Raw genomic sequence first — 17,483 nt, 5'->3', positions numbered from 1 at the left:
CACCATAGCTATACATTTATAAACGAAAAAGAAAAGGAAAACACAAACAGTACATATGTACAAAGTCAAAACCAGTACTTAACTTAATAGTGTACGCTCCACCTCACACCGGCCTATGTTCGATGGGCCATGACCCTCCGGCCAGGGTGGCCGAGCGGTTCTAGGCGCTACAGTCTGGAACCTCACGACCGCTACGGTCGCAGGTTCGAATCCTGCCTCGGGCATGGATGTGTGTGATGTACTTAGGTTAGTTAGGTTTAAATAGTTCTAAGTTCTAGGGGACTGATGACCTCAGAAGTTAAGTCCCATAGAGCTCAGAGACATTTGAACCATTTGAAGCCATGACCCGCCATAAACTGCATTGCGGGTCATGGCCCATCGAACATAGGCCGGTATGAGGTGGAGCGTACACTATTAAGTTAAGTAGTGGTTTTGATTTTGTACATATGTACTGTTTGTGTTTTCCTTTTCTTTTTCGTTTATAAATGTATGGCTATGGTGTTCTTTTAATCATTGACAAAGGTCTTCTTAGGCACTTGTGGGTTTTATTGTTGTTCTGAAGAAGGTGTAATTATCTACGCCGAAACCTGGGTTAACACTAAGTGCTTTTTTCGCAATCGAGGCGGGTTTTTAGTTTTTTAATATATGTAGCGCTAGTTGACGTCTTTGCTCAAGTCCTCAAGTGTTTCAGATTTAAATAATAAAACAGTGCAATCTGTACGCATTTTTTTGTGTTTAGCACTACGTGTTTTGAGAATTTGTTGCCTCTGTCAGGTGAAAATATTTACTTCAATATTTTATGTAGCTTTGTATGTGTGTTCCGTCTCTCTTATACACTACTCTGTCGTCTTTTTGAGGTTGTAAGGTATCTGCTGTGCCTCCTACATTATGGAGAAAATCTCACACACAATGTGAAATTTCACAAACAGTATGCATGTGGATTGTTTCCTGCGCAATGGGGGAGGCACTGTATCTTATAACCTCCAAAAACTGCAGTGCAAAACAGACAGCACAACACACCAAATACCAATGTAAATATCTGATCATGACAATCAGAAATTCTCGAAACGTGTCGCGCTAAGCATGAAAAAATACGTAGGTGCTGCAGCGTTTCATTATTTAAAGAATGAATGACAGTAGCAGGCTTTCCAAAAAAAAAAAATTATTAATAATGAAATTGACTCAGACGTTTCTGATTCCTGCTTGTGTTGGCACTTCTTGGAGAAGCAGTGATACGTAATGTTAACAGAAGTTCGTAGGTATTCGTGACACCACCTTTCCCCATCAACATCGTGTTTTCTTTTACATTATTTGGTTATATACATTTGATGGCAAATTTCATAAGCATGTATCATTGATTTTGGTGATACAAATTTTATAGCTGATTGACTGTACACTACAGATAATTAGTACCAATGTTAATAAATCACAAACTAGTAAATGCCGAAACATTACAACGCTTGAAATAATCTAATAAAAAGAATAATTATTTTTGGTTTAGTTGCTAGGGAACGGCTGCAATGTATCCACCTGTTATAAATCTGGCATGCAGCTTAATTTCACAAACGTGTATGTAACAGCAAAGTATGCTTCTTTCTACCTATACCATCTTCCCTCTAAAGTGAGGGGTGAGTTAATGTGTGCATTTCATTTATAGCTGTGAGTGTAGTTTGTGAATCATAATTATCGTCTCTTGTCATCGCATCCTCATATAGACGAGAGCAATAAACTTAGATTTGTTCTTGATAATCTCGTTGAAGTCGAAAATGTGTGAACAGTATCTCCAGGCTACCTCTGCAGGAAAGTTACGCAACTGATTTTTTAAATTAACCGAAGAAAATTAAGAGAAGGCCGAGAGCATCAGTAATTTCCGTGATATACTGTAGCTTCACGCTCCTCCTATGTGTCGTACACATTCAAGTTTGAACGTGGGGAGTAACATTACACAATACTTTGCCACACGCAGAAATTTCATCTATGTCTTTACGACTTTCCCGTAACACATCTGAGAAGGAGCTCGCTTCTCAGTCTTTCCCTTGCCAGACTGGATGTACCTTTCCGAAGTCAGTACAGTTTTTACATGACTTATTTATGAAGTTCACTGATAAATGTTAATTAAACATTAAACAGATATTGGTAGCTTTAATATAATATCTCCACTTCTATATAATGGTCACATAATATGTAAATACAATTTAGCATATTTGATCAAGCCGACGGCCTTGCCGCAGTGGTACACCGGTTCCCGTCAGATCACAGCAGTTAAGCGCTGTTGGGCTGGGCTAGCACTCAGATGCGTGACCATCCGGTCTGCCGAGCGCTGTCGGCAAGCGGAGTGCCCTCATCCCTTGTGAGGTAAACTGAGGAGCTACTTGATTGAGAAGTAGCGGGTCCAGTCTCGTAAACTGACATACGGCCGGGAGAGCGGTGTGCTGACCACATTCCCCTCCGTATCCGCATCCAGTGACGCTTGTTGGCTGAGGATGACACGGCGGCCGGTCGGTACCGTTGGGCCTTCCCAGGCCTTTCCGGACGAGGTTTATTTTAGTTTTTATATGTGACCAAGCTAGTTGTTATTAATATCTTTAAAGACAATTACAGTTTAATGTTTTTCTTTTTCCAAACACAACTTTTCAGTTTTTAAATGTTGTTTGAATATTACAAAATTCCAAACATGCCGCTAATGCCAGTAGTTGTGTGATTTAGGCGTGTTTCTAAAATTCAATTTGAGACACAATACATATGTAATACTTTAATTGTATCCCAACACAACAGTTGTGTCATAATCTAAACTCTATTGTGTTGACTCTGTCCTGCAAGATTTCCACTGAGATAAAAATTATCGGAGGATAACAATTTATTAAAAATACGTAGATTTTGAAGCAAAGTACACTGGTGTCCACAATTAAAGCAACAAATGGAAAATTTGCAAGTTTGCGTTTATTTTGGCACAAAACAGTATAAACATGTGTTAGTAAAATAGAAACCATGTAAAGAATATAGAGGGCAAACAATTGCAATATGAATAAAGGTAGACAAAAATGTTCTTCGTTTTTTCCAGCTTAACGGAGTTGCACACACATTAGACAACTGGTTAATATGCTCAATATGGTGTGTGAGCATCTCTGGCAGCAATACAAGTCGGACAACAAAAGGGCATGACGTGAATGGTACCATCAATCTCATGTGGAGGCAATAATGCTCATTCTTCCTGCAGAGCAGCTCGCAAGTCTTGGAGAGTGGCTGGTGGGTGGTGACGTGACGCAGCCCGTCTCCCTATTGCATCCCAGACTTGCCCTGTAGGATACAAGTCGGGAGAGCATCTTCTGTTTCTAAGAAAACACCCCTGCTCTGTGAGGTAGAGCATTATCATCCATCGGTACAAAGTCTGAGCTCGCAGTACCTCGCAGGAACCGCACAAGAGGTCCCAAGATTCCGTCACGTCACATTAGGCGTCTCGGTTCCTAACCTAATTCCATTAGCATCCCATGACTTAATTCGACTACATTCCATTATTCTTCTTTTACTTTTGTTGATGTTCATCTTTTTTTTTCATTCCAAGACACTGTCTATTCCCTTCAATTGCTCTTCCAAGTCCTTTGCTGTCACTGGCAGAATTACAATGTCATCGGCCAACGTCAAATTTTTTGTTTCTTCTCCCTGAACTTGAATTCATACTCCAAATTTTTCTTTGGTTTCCTTTACTGTTTGTTGAATGTACAGATTGAATAATATCAAGGATTGGTTACAACTCTGTCTCACTCCATTCTCAACCACTTCTTCTCTTTCATATTCCTCGCCAGTTACAACTGCCATCTGGGTTCTATACAAGTTGCAAATAGACTTTAGCTTCTCGTATTTTACCCCTGCTACCTTCAGAATTTCAAAGAGAGTGTTCCAGTCAACATTGTCAAAAGCTTCCACCGAGTCTACAAGTGCTCTAAATGTAGGTTTTGCCTGTCTTTAACTTAACTTAACTTATCTTTCTCCGGAATCCAAACTGATCTTCCCCTAGGTCACCTTCTGCGAGTATTTCGATACCTCTATAAAGAATGCGTATTAGTATTTTTCTACCATGACTTATGAAACTGATAGTTCGGTAATATTCGCATCTGTCAGCACCTGTTTTCTTTGTCATTCAAATTATTATATTCTTCTTGAAGTATGAGGGTATTTCGCCAGTCTCAGAAATCTTGCTCACCAGATGGACGAGTTTTGTCATGCCTGGCTCTCCCAAGGCTATCGGTAGTTCTGACCGAATGTAGTCTGCCCCAGGGGCTTTTTTTGACTTAATGTGTTTCAGTGCTTGTCAAATTCTTCTCGTAGTAACGTACCTCCCATCTCACCTTAATCTCGTCGGAGGTTCGAGTCCTCCTTGGGTCCGGGTGTGTGTGTTCTCCTTAGCGTAAGTTAGTTTAAGTTAGATTAAGTAGTGTGTAAGGCTAGGGAACGAAAACCTTAGCAATTTGGTCCCATAGAAGCTTACCATAAATTTCCAATTTCCACCTTCATCTACTTCTTCTTGCATTTCTATAATATTGCCTTCATGTTCATCTCCCTTGTATGAGCCATCTGTATAGTCCTTCCACCTTTTAGCTTTCCCTTCTTTGCATAGGACTGGTTTTCCATCTGAGCTCTTGATATTTATACAACTGCTTCTATTTTCTCCAGAGGCCTCTTTAATTTTCTGTAGGCGACATTTATCTTTCCCCTAGTGACATACGCTTCAAACTCCTTGCATTTGTCCTCTACCCATTCCTGCTTAGTAGTTTTGCATTTCCTGTCAGTCTATTTTTTTAGACGTCAGTATTCTCTCTCACCTACTTCATTTGCTGCATTGTTATATTTTATGCTTTCAGCAACTAAATTCAATAGCTCCTGTATTATCTAACGACTTCTACAAGGTCTTGTCTTTTTACCTATTTGATCCTCTGTTGACGTCACTGTTTCGTCTCTCAAAGCTACCCATTCTTCTTCTACTGATTTCCTTTCTCTGGTCTAGTCAATCGTTAGATAATGTTCCCTCTGCAACTTTCAACAGCCACTGGTTCTTTCAACTTGCACATGTCCTATCTCCTTAATTAGCTACCTTTTTGCAATTTCTTCAGTTTTGATCTGCAGTTCGTAACCAATAAATTGTGTGTCAGAGCTCACATCTGTTCCTGGGAATATGTTACAGTTTAAAATCTGATTCCGAAGTCTCTGTCTTACGATTATACAACCAATCCGAAACGTTGCCGTGACTCCACGTCTCATCCACGTGTGCAACATACTTTCACGATTCTTCAACCAAGTGTTAGAGGTGATTAAATAATGTTTTGTGCAAAATTCTACCTGACGGCTTCCTCTTTGATTCCTTTCCCCCAGTCCGTATTCACCTACAATTTTTCCTTCTGTTCCTTTTGTTACTACCCAATTCCAGTCCCCTATCACAATTAAATTTTCGTTTTCAGATTTTCTGAAAGAAAAGTTCTCGGTTCGTATTTGTACCGAACTCTGTCGTTTAAATTTCTAAACCTGTTACGTACCCCCGCGTTTGCAGCACTCTTACAAATGAACGTTGGCTACGATGGAGGGTTTCTGTAACGTAAAATGCAAGTAAAAGCAGCAGTACTTACATCCGGGTCCATCATTTTGAGCATGTCGTCCCACGTGTTGATGGGCTCAAGATTGCACACTTCCCTCCAGTCAGCGTATGGGGGCAGCCCGTGGTCCCGTCCGCGCTGTATGTTCAGAGCCACGAGGTCCAGTCCAAAGTCCAGATCTCCTTGGAACAGGTGGTCAGTTATCTGCCAACCAAAAGTAAACAGTAAATACGTCGCCTTATCCATGTCTGTTGCCTTTATATGACGAATACTCTAGTATCCTCTGGGAATGGCCTGGGCTTGGATGCTTTAGGAAAGAGAAACAAGAGTCGTATCAAGCGTTCACACGCATGCCACGAACGTCTTCGCAAACCCTTAACACTTCAGGCAAAAAAAACCTTAGTTGATCCACTCTGTATTATTAACCTTTGGAGTTTCAGCGCCTTGCGACGTTTCTGCTGGCATTCGTCCGTTGTTTGGCACTGAGTCCTCAACAGATTAGGTTGATTCGCAGTCAAGCTTCATGATTTTGACAGATAAGGTATATAAAAAGAGGACAGATTATTCGGCTATCCGTGCACTCCAAGAATTTTCGAATGACTTTAGGCATCACCTCAAAATTTGGAAATTACCGAGTATAATATAACGTAAACTCGTTGTAACTGGACGATGTCCGCTGTGTTAAAATACCGTCACCGTCTCCTAAAGTAGAGAGTATTGTATTGTATTGTATGTTAACCGGGGACCTAGAAACGACGGGGAGGCTCCGTCCCCGCCACAGCCGCAGTGGTCCACAACCCCACGAAGAACTACCGCAGTCCACTTCACCCCTCCGCCGCCCCACACCGAACCCAGGGTTATTGTGCGGTTTGGCCCCGGTGCCCCCCCCCCCCCTCCCCCCATGGAACGTCTTACACCAGACGAGTGTAACCCCTATGTTTGCGTGGTAGAGTAATGGTGGTGTACGCGTATGTGGAGAACTTGTTTGCGCAGCAATCGCCGACACAGTGTACCTGAGGCGGAATAAAGGGAACCAGCCCGCATACGCCGAGGCAGATGGAAAACCGTCTAAAAAGCATCCACAGACTCGCCGGTTCACCGGACCACGTCACAAATCCGCCGGATGGATTCGTGCCGGGGACCAGTCGCTCCTTCCCGCCCGGAAAGCCGTGCGTTAGACCGCACGGTCAACCGGGCGAGCTGAAGTAGTGAGCATAGTTTGAGTCCAAATTCTGTTACAGATCTTGGCCGGAAACGTAACGAAGCTTTGTGTGTTCGCTAAATATACTCGAACTGATTTGACGTATATTTTGGTTTGTAACAGGATTTTAAGTCCATCACGCCGACCGCGGTGGCCCTGAGGTTCTAGGCGCTACAGTCTGGAACCACGCCACCGCTACGGTCGCAGGTTCGAATCCTGCCCCGGGCATGGATGTGTGTAATGTCCTTAAGTTAGTTAGGTTTCAGTGGTTCTACGTTCTAGGGGACTGATAACCTCAGCAGTTAAGTCCCATAGTGCTCAGAGCCAAAGTCCATCACGACGGAGGCAGCTTACAAAATCCTCGTCCGATCGTTACTTAAGTATTGCTCGACGATCTGGGATCCTGACCACATAGGACTGATACAGGAAACAGAGGATAATCATAAAAAAGGGCAACGTGTTAAGCCACAGTTTCGTTTAGTTGGTGCGGAAGCGTATCGTAAATGTTTGTCCGACTTCAGTGGCAGATGCTACAAGATTGACGTTATGCATCACGGTATAGCTTACTGTTTAAATTGCGTGAGCGTACTTTCCTAGGAGCTTCAACCAACAAGTCACTTTCTCCTACATATGCACTTCGCAAGAAGACCACGAAGGTAAAATTCGAGCACACACTGAAGCCTTCTAAGAATTGTTCTTCCCGCGCACTATTCGCGATTGGTGTAGGTAAGGGGGGAAATGATAGCAGTACACAAAGTACTCTCCGTGACACGCCACAACGTGGCTTGCCTTGTATAGACTGTAGATGTGTCGCTGTAAACGTCTTCGGGCTGCTATGGCAGGATGAAAAAGAAGGCTCGGCTGCCGCCACAGGTCCGGTTAATACACTACTGGCCATTAAAATTGCTACACCAAGAAGAAATGCAGATGATAAACGGGTATTCATTGGACAAATATATTATACCAGAACTGACATGTGATTATATTTTCATGTAATTTGAGTGGATAGATCCTGAGAACTCAGTACCCACAACAACCACCTCTGGCCGTAAAAACGGACTTGATACCCCTGGGCATTGAGTCAAACAGAGCTCGGATGGCGTGTACAGGTACAGATCCCCATGCAGCTTCAACACGATACCACAGTTCATCAGGAGTAGTGACTGGCGTATTGTGACGAACCAGTTGCTCGGCCACTATTGAAAAGACGTTTTCAGTTGGTGAGAGATCTGGAGAATGTGCTGGCCAGGGCAGCAGTCGAACATTTTCTGTATCCAGAAAGTCCCGTACAGGTCTTACATTATCCTGCTGAAATGTAGGGTTTCGCTGGGATCGAATGAAGGGTAGAGCCACGGGTCGTAACACATCGGAAATGTAACGTCCACTGTTCAAAGTGTCGTCAACGCGAACAAGAAGTGACCGATAAGTGTAACCAATGGCATCCCATACCATCACACCGGGTGATACGCCAGTATGGCTATGACGAATACACACTTCCAATGTGCGTTCACCGCGATGTCGCTAAACACGGATGCGACCATCACGATGCTGTAAACAGAACCTGGATTCATCCGAAAAAATGACGTTTTGCCATTCGTGCAACCAGGTTCGTCGTTGAGTACACCATCGCAGGCGCTCCTGTCTGTGATGCAGCGTCAAGGGTCACCGCAGCCATGGTCTCCGAGCTGATAGTCCATGTTGCTGCAAACGTCCTCGAACTGTTCATGCAGATGGTTGTTGTCTTGCAAACGTCGCGATCTGTTGACTCAGGGTTCGAGACGTGGCTACACGTTCCGTTACAGCCGTATGGATAAGATGCCTGTCATCTCCAACTGTTAGTCAAACGAGGCCGTTGGGATCCAGCACGGCGTTCCGTATTACGCTCCTGAACCCACCGATTCCAAATTCTGCTAACAGTCATTGGATCCCGACCAACGCGAGCAGCAATGTCGCGATACGATAAGCCGCAATCGTGACAGGCTACAATCCGACCCTATATCAAAGTCGGAAACGTGATGGTACGCATTTCTCCTCCTTACACGAGGCATCACAACAACGTTTCACGAGGCAACGCCGGTGAACTGCTGTTTGTGTATGAGAAATCGGTTGGAAACTTTCTTCATATCAGCACGTTGTAGGTGTCGCCACCGGCGCAAACCTTGTGTGAATGCTCTGGAAAGCTAATCATTTGCATATCACAGCATCTTCTTCCTGTCGGTTAAATTTCCGCGTCTGTAGCACGTCATCTTCGTGGTGTAGCTATTTTAGTGGCCAGTAGTGTAGTTTCGGCTCACGAGGAGCCAAAGCCGCTCAAGGCGACAGCTCCCGTAAAGCGGGAAATCCGGGTTCGAGTCCTGGTCCGGCACAAACTTTCATTGTCGCCATTCCATTATACAGTCATTCCATATATCTCGAAACATTGCAACTTACCTCCTTGGTGAAGAAGCGGTCCATTCGCTGACACGGTTGCGTGGACAGTCCCCTCACGAAATTGTCGAACGCCCCGTCACCGTACAGCGGGAATGGTGTGAATTGGTGCTTGTGAAGTGTAAGATTTTGTTTGAGTGTCCCGAATATACTGAACCCTCTGTAACAGTTACCACAAAAATGTCAGTTTTCATAGTCACACAGGGACACGTATAATGAAAAGAAATGTTCAGTACTCACTCTAGGCTACTTTGGATCAAGCTATGTCCGAAGCGGTAAGCGGCAGTAGCGAATACGTTGGTGATGCCACCGTTCACGTTGTTGTCGTACAGTTTCGAATGCCCTTTGTTTTTCGGCCGCAACTCAAACTTATCCATGTACGCATTACCTGTAAATGAAAGAAAGTAAAACGTGAGTGATTCTTTCCTCTAATATTTTCTTGATGCAGCGTTTTCCACTGGAGACTGCTAGTTCACATCGCCAACTTTATACCAAAATTCGGGACTAAGGCTTGGTACAGTGACGTAAGAAAAATAAATATCAGTGGTAAAAAAACTGCGACTTGGTGCTCTGGAAAATAACATTGTGATTGTATCACACCAGCTAAGGACAAAAATTTCTTGGTCAGATAGGAAAATACTGAGATTTTTGGTGAAAAGGGTCAAATCTTTCGACTTAATGGCGATTTAAGTTAACATGAGCAGATTCCATATATGAAATGCGATTTCTAAAGGTCGGCAATGAACTCATCTATACATTTCACACCTCTTCTATGAATTCTAAATAAGTTCCGGTCACAAATTTTGTTCGGTATGGAAATAAGTGGAAGTCAGAGCGTGCCGAACTGAGAAGACTGTAAGTCTGAACAATCGGTAGTCCTGATCCCTGAATTTTCCCACTGCCCAAACACATCTGTGGTCTGACGTGTGATCCGGATGAAACAGGAGATTTATTTTTCATTGGCACTCCAAGCATCTGGTGTCTTTGAAATTTGTTTCTTTTCTGGGAAGATGAGAACTCTGCAGCAGATCGGCGCTGAATATTAGTTGAATGCTTTTTGTTTTTGGTGAGTTTACAACAAATACGGCTCTCATGTGGAACACAGCTTTTTTAGGGTTAATTCTTAGAGTACAGTATACCGGTCTTGTTTCTTTGATATGCCTATAGCGTCTAGTTACTTAATTCCTCCTTAATCAAGAATGGTTCTAAAGTGTATTGTACATGCTGTTTCTCGGTCATGTATTGTTGCATCCCTGATCATCCTCAAGAGAAGAAGGATGGAATTTGCATTTCTCTCCCAATTTCTTAACTGCTGAAAACAAGGGAGACAGTGGCTTATAAAGCTTCGCATGTTTTGAATGAATTTCCTTTGGCAATAAGTTATTCTAAATGAAAAATGTTATGCCAGTACAGTATACCGGTAATACTCATAACACCTCTCACTCAAAAATCTGTGTATACAAAATTATTCAAAATATCAAGTTTACACTTAACTTAGGATCGAAGCTTAAATGGTTGCGAAAGCATACTTGACTCCTCAGAAACAAATAAACCTGGACCAATAGTGAGTATCATCAAAATATCCAAGGGTGTACTGCCGGTCTATAGTGTCCAACGGGCACAATATTTCGGCGATCAAATATGTCGCCATCATCAGGTGAACTGACGGACTGAGATCCTGTGAACGTGCCGGCACGGAGATCCGTACGCTATGGCTGCTCAGGGGGAAATGGGTTCGGTCGCGGCGGCGGCCGATTTAAATACCCTCCGCCCGCGGCGCGCTCCCTCCGCCGTCCGCGCCCCGCGCCACGGTAGGGCGGTGGAACAGATTGTGACGGCGTCTGAGATGACGTCGGTGTGATGGCTCTGTCCGCCGTGGTCGTCACAACTATGCGTTTGCTCAATTTACTCTTGATTAACCCAATCGCTGGTTCCCAAGCCTTGCTAAGATTATAGCCACAGTCACGGTTTATGAGGTCGTCATTGGTGCGAATTTCGATAGCCTCTCTAACAACGCTGTCCCAGTATCTCGACGTCTGTACCAGAATCCTCGTGCGGTCATACTCCATAGCGTGATTTTCCGACAAACAATGTTCAGCGACCGCCGACTTGCTCGGATACATCAGTCGAGTGTGCCTCTGGTGTTCACGGCATCGATCCTCGACGGTACGCATCGTCTGACCAATATACGACTTGCCACATTGACACGGAATCTGGTACACGCCGGCCTTCCTCAAACCGAGGTCATCTTTGGCGCTCCCCACCAGTGCACGAGTTTTATTCGGAGGACAAAACACAGTTCCAACCCGGTGTTTCTTCAGAATGCGGGCGATTTTCCCCGAGAGTGCGCCTGTGTATGGAATAAATGCAGTGCCTACCTCCTCCCTCGTGACTTCATCCATCTCAACAGGTTGTGCTGCAGTGGTTGGGCGGAGAGCACGTTGGATCTGCCACTCTGAGTACCCATTCTTTCGAAACACAGTTCTCAGATGTTCCAATCCCTGGGGTAGACTCTCTGTGTCAGAGATAGTGCGCGCCCTATGTACTAGAGTTTTAAGTACCCCAATCCTCTGTGAAGGGTGGTGGGAGCTGTCTGCGTGCAAATACAGATCGGTGTGTGTTGTCTTTCGATACACCCCATGACCTAGGGTGCCGTCAGCCCTTCTCCTGACCAAGATGTCAAGGAAAGGTAATTTACACTCCGTTTCAGTCTCCATAGTGAATTTGATGTTGGGGTGTATGGAGTTTAGATGTGTAAGGAAGTCAAGGAGTTTATCCATACCATGTGGCCAGACGACGAACGTGTCGTCCACGTAACGGAAAAAGCAAGTAGGTTTCCATTCAGATGACGACAGGGCTTCCTCCTCGAAGTTCTCCATGTACAAATTCGCTACCACCGGTGAGAGTGGGCTACCCAATGCGACTCCCTCCGTTTGTTCGTAGTATTCTCCATTAAAAAGAAAATACGTGGAAGTCAAGACATGCCTAAAAAGTTCAGTGGTATTCTCGTCAAACCTTTGACCAATCAACTCTAGCGACTCTCGCAGGGGTACCCTCGTAAACAAGGAAACGACGTCAAAACTCACCATGATATCTGACTCATCCAACCTGAAGCTGTCTAGGCGTTTAACAAAATCCACGGAATTACGGATGTGATGAGGGCATTTAGCCACATAAGGACTTAATATTCCTGTCAGGTATTTGGCCAACAAATATGTAGGTGCCCTGATGTTGCTGACAATGGGGCGTAATGGTACCCCCTCTTTGTGAACCTTCGGGAGTCCATATAGTCTAGGCGGTACCGGACCTTGGGGTAACAATTTCTTAGCGTCACCCTCCGGTAAATCTGCGTCCTTGAGAAGAACCCTCGTCTTGTTCTCCACCTTCTTTGTAGGGTCAACGCTGATCTTCCGGTAGGAATCGTCATTTAGCAGGCTCTGCATCTTATCAGTGTAGTCCTTATGGGAGACAACAACTGTAGCATTGCATTTGTCAGCCGGTAAGACAAAAATTTCAGAGCGTTCCCTCAGATCACGAATGGCCGCCCTCTCTTTACTGCTGATATTTGACTTCATCGGCCCGTTGGACACTATAGACCGGCAGTACACCCGTGGATATTTTGATTATCAAATACGCTGGGAGAAACTCAAGAATCGCATCATACACCTTTACGGGGAGGAGATGTATCGCAGCATGAAGAAATTTGAAAAGTTGCGCCACCGTAGATGTCGTTTCCTAAGTACTCTTGCCTTTCTAAAGAGTCGTTCCGAGAATGTTGTTCCAAATTTTGCTAAGGTTATCCATCACATCGATTCTGCAGCAGCTAGGAGAATCAAGAAACGAGCCAGCCTCGCACTGGTACGTGAGAGAGTGCAATTCACCCGCCGGAGCCTTGAGTTTATCTCACAGGAATTACTCAAATTACATTTGCAACTGGCTACTAAGTTCACTTCTTTTTCCTGGGATTGGATTGATGGTGTCACCTGGGTGTCAGCTGATTCCGCCCATAAGACGGCTACGGGACGTCAAACAGCTAAGTTCTCACGTCTCCTTGACAAACCATCTCTGCACGTTCCGTGCAAGACTGTCATCAATTTGAGTGGCATGGTGTTGAGTGATGATGCGGTCTCGGTTTTGCAGAAAGGTCTCAACTTCGCTCACACCCCCAAGCTCGCTCCGGTCGCAGAAATTGTTAGTGCTGTTGAACAGGTTGCAGCTCGACTTCCGCCAGAATCAGCCGAGGAAATACGTCGTGAAACTTGTCGTGCGTTGACGAAATCCAAGCCAATGAAGTCAAATATCAGCAGTAAAGAGAGGGCGGCCATTCGTGATCTGAGGGAACGCTCTGAAATTGTTGTCTTACCGGCTGACAAAGGCAATGCTACAGTTGTTGTCTCCCATAAGGACTACACTGATAAGATGCAGAGCCTGCTAAATGACGATTCCTACTGGAAGATCAGCGTTGACCCTACAAAGAAGGTGGAGAACAAGACGAGGGTTCTTCTCAAGGACACAGATTTACCGGAGGGTGACGCTAAGAAATTGTTACCCCAAGGTCCGGTACCGCCTAGACTATATGGACTCCCGAAGGTTCACAAAGAGGGGGTACCATTACGCCCCATTGTCAGCAACATCAGGGCACCTACATATTTGTTGACCAAATACCTGACGGGAATATTAAGTCCTTATGTGGCTAAATGCCCTCATCACATCCGTAATTCCGTGGATTTTGTTAAACGCCTTGATAGCTTCAGGTTGGATGAGTCAGATATCATGGTGAGTTTTGACGTCGTTTCCTTGTTTACGAGGGTATCCCTGCGAGAGTCGCTAGTGTTGATTGGTCAAAAGTTTGACGAGAACACCACTGAACTTTTTAGGCATGTCTTGACTTCCACGTATTTTCTTTTTAATGGAGAATACTACGAACAAACGGAGGGAGTCGCATTGGGTAGCCCACTCTCACCGGTGGTAGCGAATTTGTACATGGAGAACTTCGAGGAGGAAGCCTTGTCGTCATCCGAATGGAAACCTACTTGCTTTTTCCGTTACGTGGACGACACGTTCGTCGTCTGGCCACATGGTATGGATAAACTCCTTGACTTCCTTACACATCTAAACTCCATACACCCCAACATCAAATTCACTATGGAGACTGAAACGGAGTGTAAATTACCTTTCCTTGACGTCTTGGTCAGGAGAAGGGCTGACGGCACCCTAGGTCATGGGGTGTATCGAAAGACAACACACACCGATCTGTATTTGCACGCAGACAGCTGCCACCACCCTTCACAGAGGAATGGGGTACTTAAAACTCTAGTACATAGGGCGCGCACTATCTCTGACACAGAGAGTCTCCCCAGGAATTGGAACATCTGAGAACTGTGTTTCGAAAGAATGGGTACTCAGAGTGGCAGATCCAACGTGCTCTCCGCCCAACCACTGCAGCACAACCTGTTGAGATGGATGAAGTCACGAGGGAGGAGGTAGGCACTGCATTTATTCCATACACAGGCGCACTCTCGGGGAAAATCGCCCGCATTCTGAAGAAACACCGGGTTGGAACTGTGTTTTGTCCTCCGAATAAAACTCGTGCACTGGTGGGGAGCGCCAAAGATGACCTCGGTTTGAGGAAGGCCGGCGTGTACCAGATTCCGTGTCAATGTGGCAAGTCGTATATTGGTCAGACGATGCGTACCGTCGAGGATCGATGCCGTGAACACCAGAGGCACACTCGACTGATGTATCCGAGCAAGTCGGCGGTCGCTGAACATTGTTTGTCGGAAAATCACGCTATGGAGTATGACCGCACGAGGATTCTGGTACAGACGTCGAGATACTGGGACAGCGTTGTTAGAGAGGCTATCGAAATTCGCACCAATGACGACCTCATAAACCGTGACTGTGGCTATAATCTTAGCAAGGCTTGGGAACCAGCGATTGGGTTAATCAAGAGTAAATTGAGCAAACGCATAGTTGTGACGACCACGGCGGACAGAGCCATCACACCGACGTCATCTCAGACGCCGTCACAATCTGTTCCACCGCCCTACCGTGGCGCGGGGCGCGGACGGCGGAGGGAGCGCGCCGCGGGCGGAGGGTATTTAAATCGGCCGCCGCCGCGACCGGATCCATTTCCCCCTGAGCAGCGCGGCCTCCAGCTGCCTTAAGATGAGTGACAGTGAGTGGGTGGTTGGCCCCATGCTGGTGTACTGGGAAGCAGATGGAGAACTTGTATGCCTGTTGATAAGTGTCCATGGTCCCATTTTCAGTGAAAAATGCGAGAAAGCCGCGCAAAGCTACGGTGGAGTAGTCAACAGAGGCCAAAATACGCATGTTCGTGACTACAGCAACTTCATGCTGAATTCATGGTCCGCAGAGTCTGAAGTGAATCAGGTGAAGAGCGACAGAATGAAATACGCCGGCCTCCAATACAAATGTAGGACCAAGGAATTTGAAGTATTCTCCTGGGAGTCAGAATTCCGGAAAAAAATGGTGTTTGTGCAGACGCTAATCTCGATGGGTGGCCTGGGAGGAGCTAAATAGCAGAGGTTGACAGGAAGGGAAATTTTGTGGGAATTTGTTCACTTCCCAGAGCAGGCATTGGTCGGCGCTGGGAAACGATGCATAATTAACGCGACTTGCGCTGCAATTGGCGTACGTGATTTTTCTGGAGGGGAAACCGAGGCAAAGAGCGGACTGGGAGAAGTCTCTGTGGTGGTCTTCTGTTCCCAGCTTGCCTAGAGTGCGGACGTGGCGTTCTTTACTCTGCTTGCCTGAGAGAGAGTGAGCATCTCTGCAGTTTATTATTTAGCAAATTGAACGATTGAGCTTGGAGATAGAAAGTTTTGGCTCAGCTATGTACTGGGCAGGATAGCTAGGAGTGAATAGATTAGTGCAGTCTTGCAGCACCACGAGGCCGGCCGACGTCCTCACAATGACGCCACCCCACCACACTGAATTCGGTGATGCTGCACCCGCTCCGGCTTGAATTAGGCCACCGATTAATTTGTTAGATCACGTCGGCAAAGTTTCCACGAGGGTTTCATGGGCCGTGTATTGGGGAATTCTTCTCACACTTCGCATTACGTCTGGGTCAGTCGATAGGAATTATATTTGATTTATCGCGCTTTACTCCACGTAAACGCAATTTATTACCACTGCCTGAAAGGAGAGTCATGTAATATGATGACTGAAGGTCGGGAGGTAAAATAAATTTGTGCTAATCGACTGCATCTGTTTTCAATCAAGTACCTGAAATCAAGTCATTTTCTTAATTAATTTTATGATCAACGTTTGCATCTGGTGTTTAATAGGTGAATATAACATCAATGTGCACCCCTTTTTAATTAAAAGTGATCAATTATGAATCAATTAATGTCAACACTGTCTCCGCAGTTCAATCAGGAGTCATTGCGTCATCCGATATTGCGGCATTTTGCACTCTCTGTTGATCTGTTAGTCAATTAGCTGGGGTGAACACAAGCCAAAACCAGATAAGTGATGGATGGGGTGTTACACCATCAAAAAAGAAACGTGAAGTATATCTATTTAAAAAAGAACGCCATATCAAGAGACAGTCTTCTGGTCATGTTAGCGTAGAAAAATTGTGGAATGATTTCAAAGAGATAGTATCGACAGCAATCGAGAGATATATACCACATAAATTAATAAGTGATGGTACTGATCCCCCATGGTACACAAAACGGGTCAGATCGCTGTTGCAGAAGCAGAGAAAAATAACGTAAAATCCCCAAGATTGGCTAAGTTTTACCGAAGTTCGAAATATAGGGCGTACTTCAATGCGAGATGCTTTTAATAATTTCCATAATGGAACTCTGTCTTGAAACCTGGCAGAAAACCCAAAGAGATTCTGGTCATACATAAAGCACACCAGTGGCAAGACGCAATCAATACCTTCTCTGCGCGATAACAACAGTGAAATCACTCATGACAGTGCCACAAAAACAAATTTATTACACACGGTTTTCCGAAACTCCTTCACCTCAGAAGACGAAGTACATATTCCTGAATTCCCATCAAGAACATCAGCCAAGATGAGAAACATAGAAGTAGATATCCTCGGTGTCGCAAAGCAGCTTAAATCATTTAATAAAGAAAAGGCCTCGGTCCAGACTGTGTACCAGTCAGGTTTCTCTCAGAGTCTGCTGATAAAATAGCTCCATATTTAGCAATTATATACAACTACTCGCTCACAGAACGATCCGTACCTAAAGACCGGAAAATTGCTCAAGTCACACCAATACCCAAAA

The 17,483-nt window shown here is 45.0% G+C and overlaps 1 protein-coding gene across 1 annotated transcript in view; it reads right to left on the bottom strand.

Annotated features, from left to right (window-relative positions):
* The window catches only part of LOC126269481 (peroxidase-like), a 188,311-nt gene that overhangs the window by 23,840 nt on the left and 146,988 nt on the right, over positions 1–17,483 (bottom strand). Inside the window, exons 12-14 of the mRNA XM_049973997.1 lie at positions 9,454–9,601; positions 9,217–9,373; positions 5,619–5,789 (exon numbers count right to left, since the gene is read on the bottom strand). Of these exons, the coding sequence (XP_049829954.1) occupies positions 5,619–5,789; positions 9,217–9,373; positions 9,454–9,601 (476 nt within the window). The remainder of the gene's footprint in view (positions 1–5,618; positions 5,790–9,216; positions 9,374–9,453; positions 9,602–17,483) is intronic.

This window comes from Schistocerca gregaria, chromosome 1 (assembly GCF_023897955.1).
Source record: "Schistocerca gregaria isolate iqSchGreg1 chromosome 1, iqSchGreg1.2, whole genome shotgun sequence".
Classification (NCBI taxonomy): Eukaryota; Metazoa; Arthropoda; class Insecta; order Orthoptera; family Acrididae; genus Schistocerca; species Schistocerca gregaria.
This window is presented reverse-complemented; position numbering and strand designations above follow the sequence as displayed.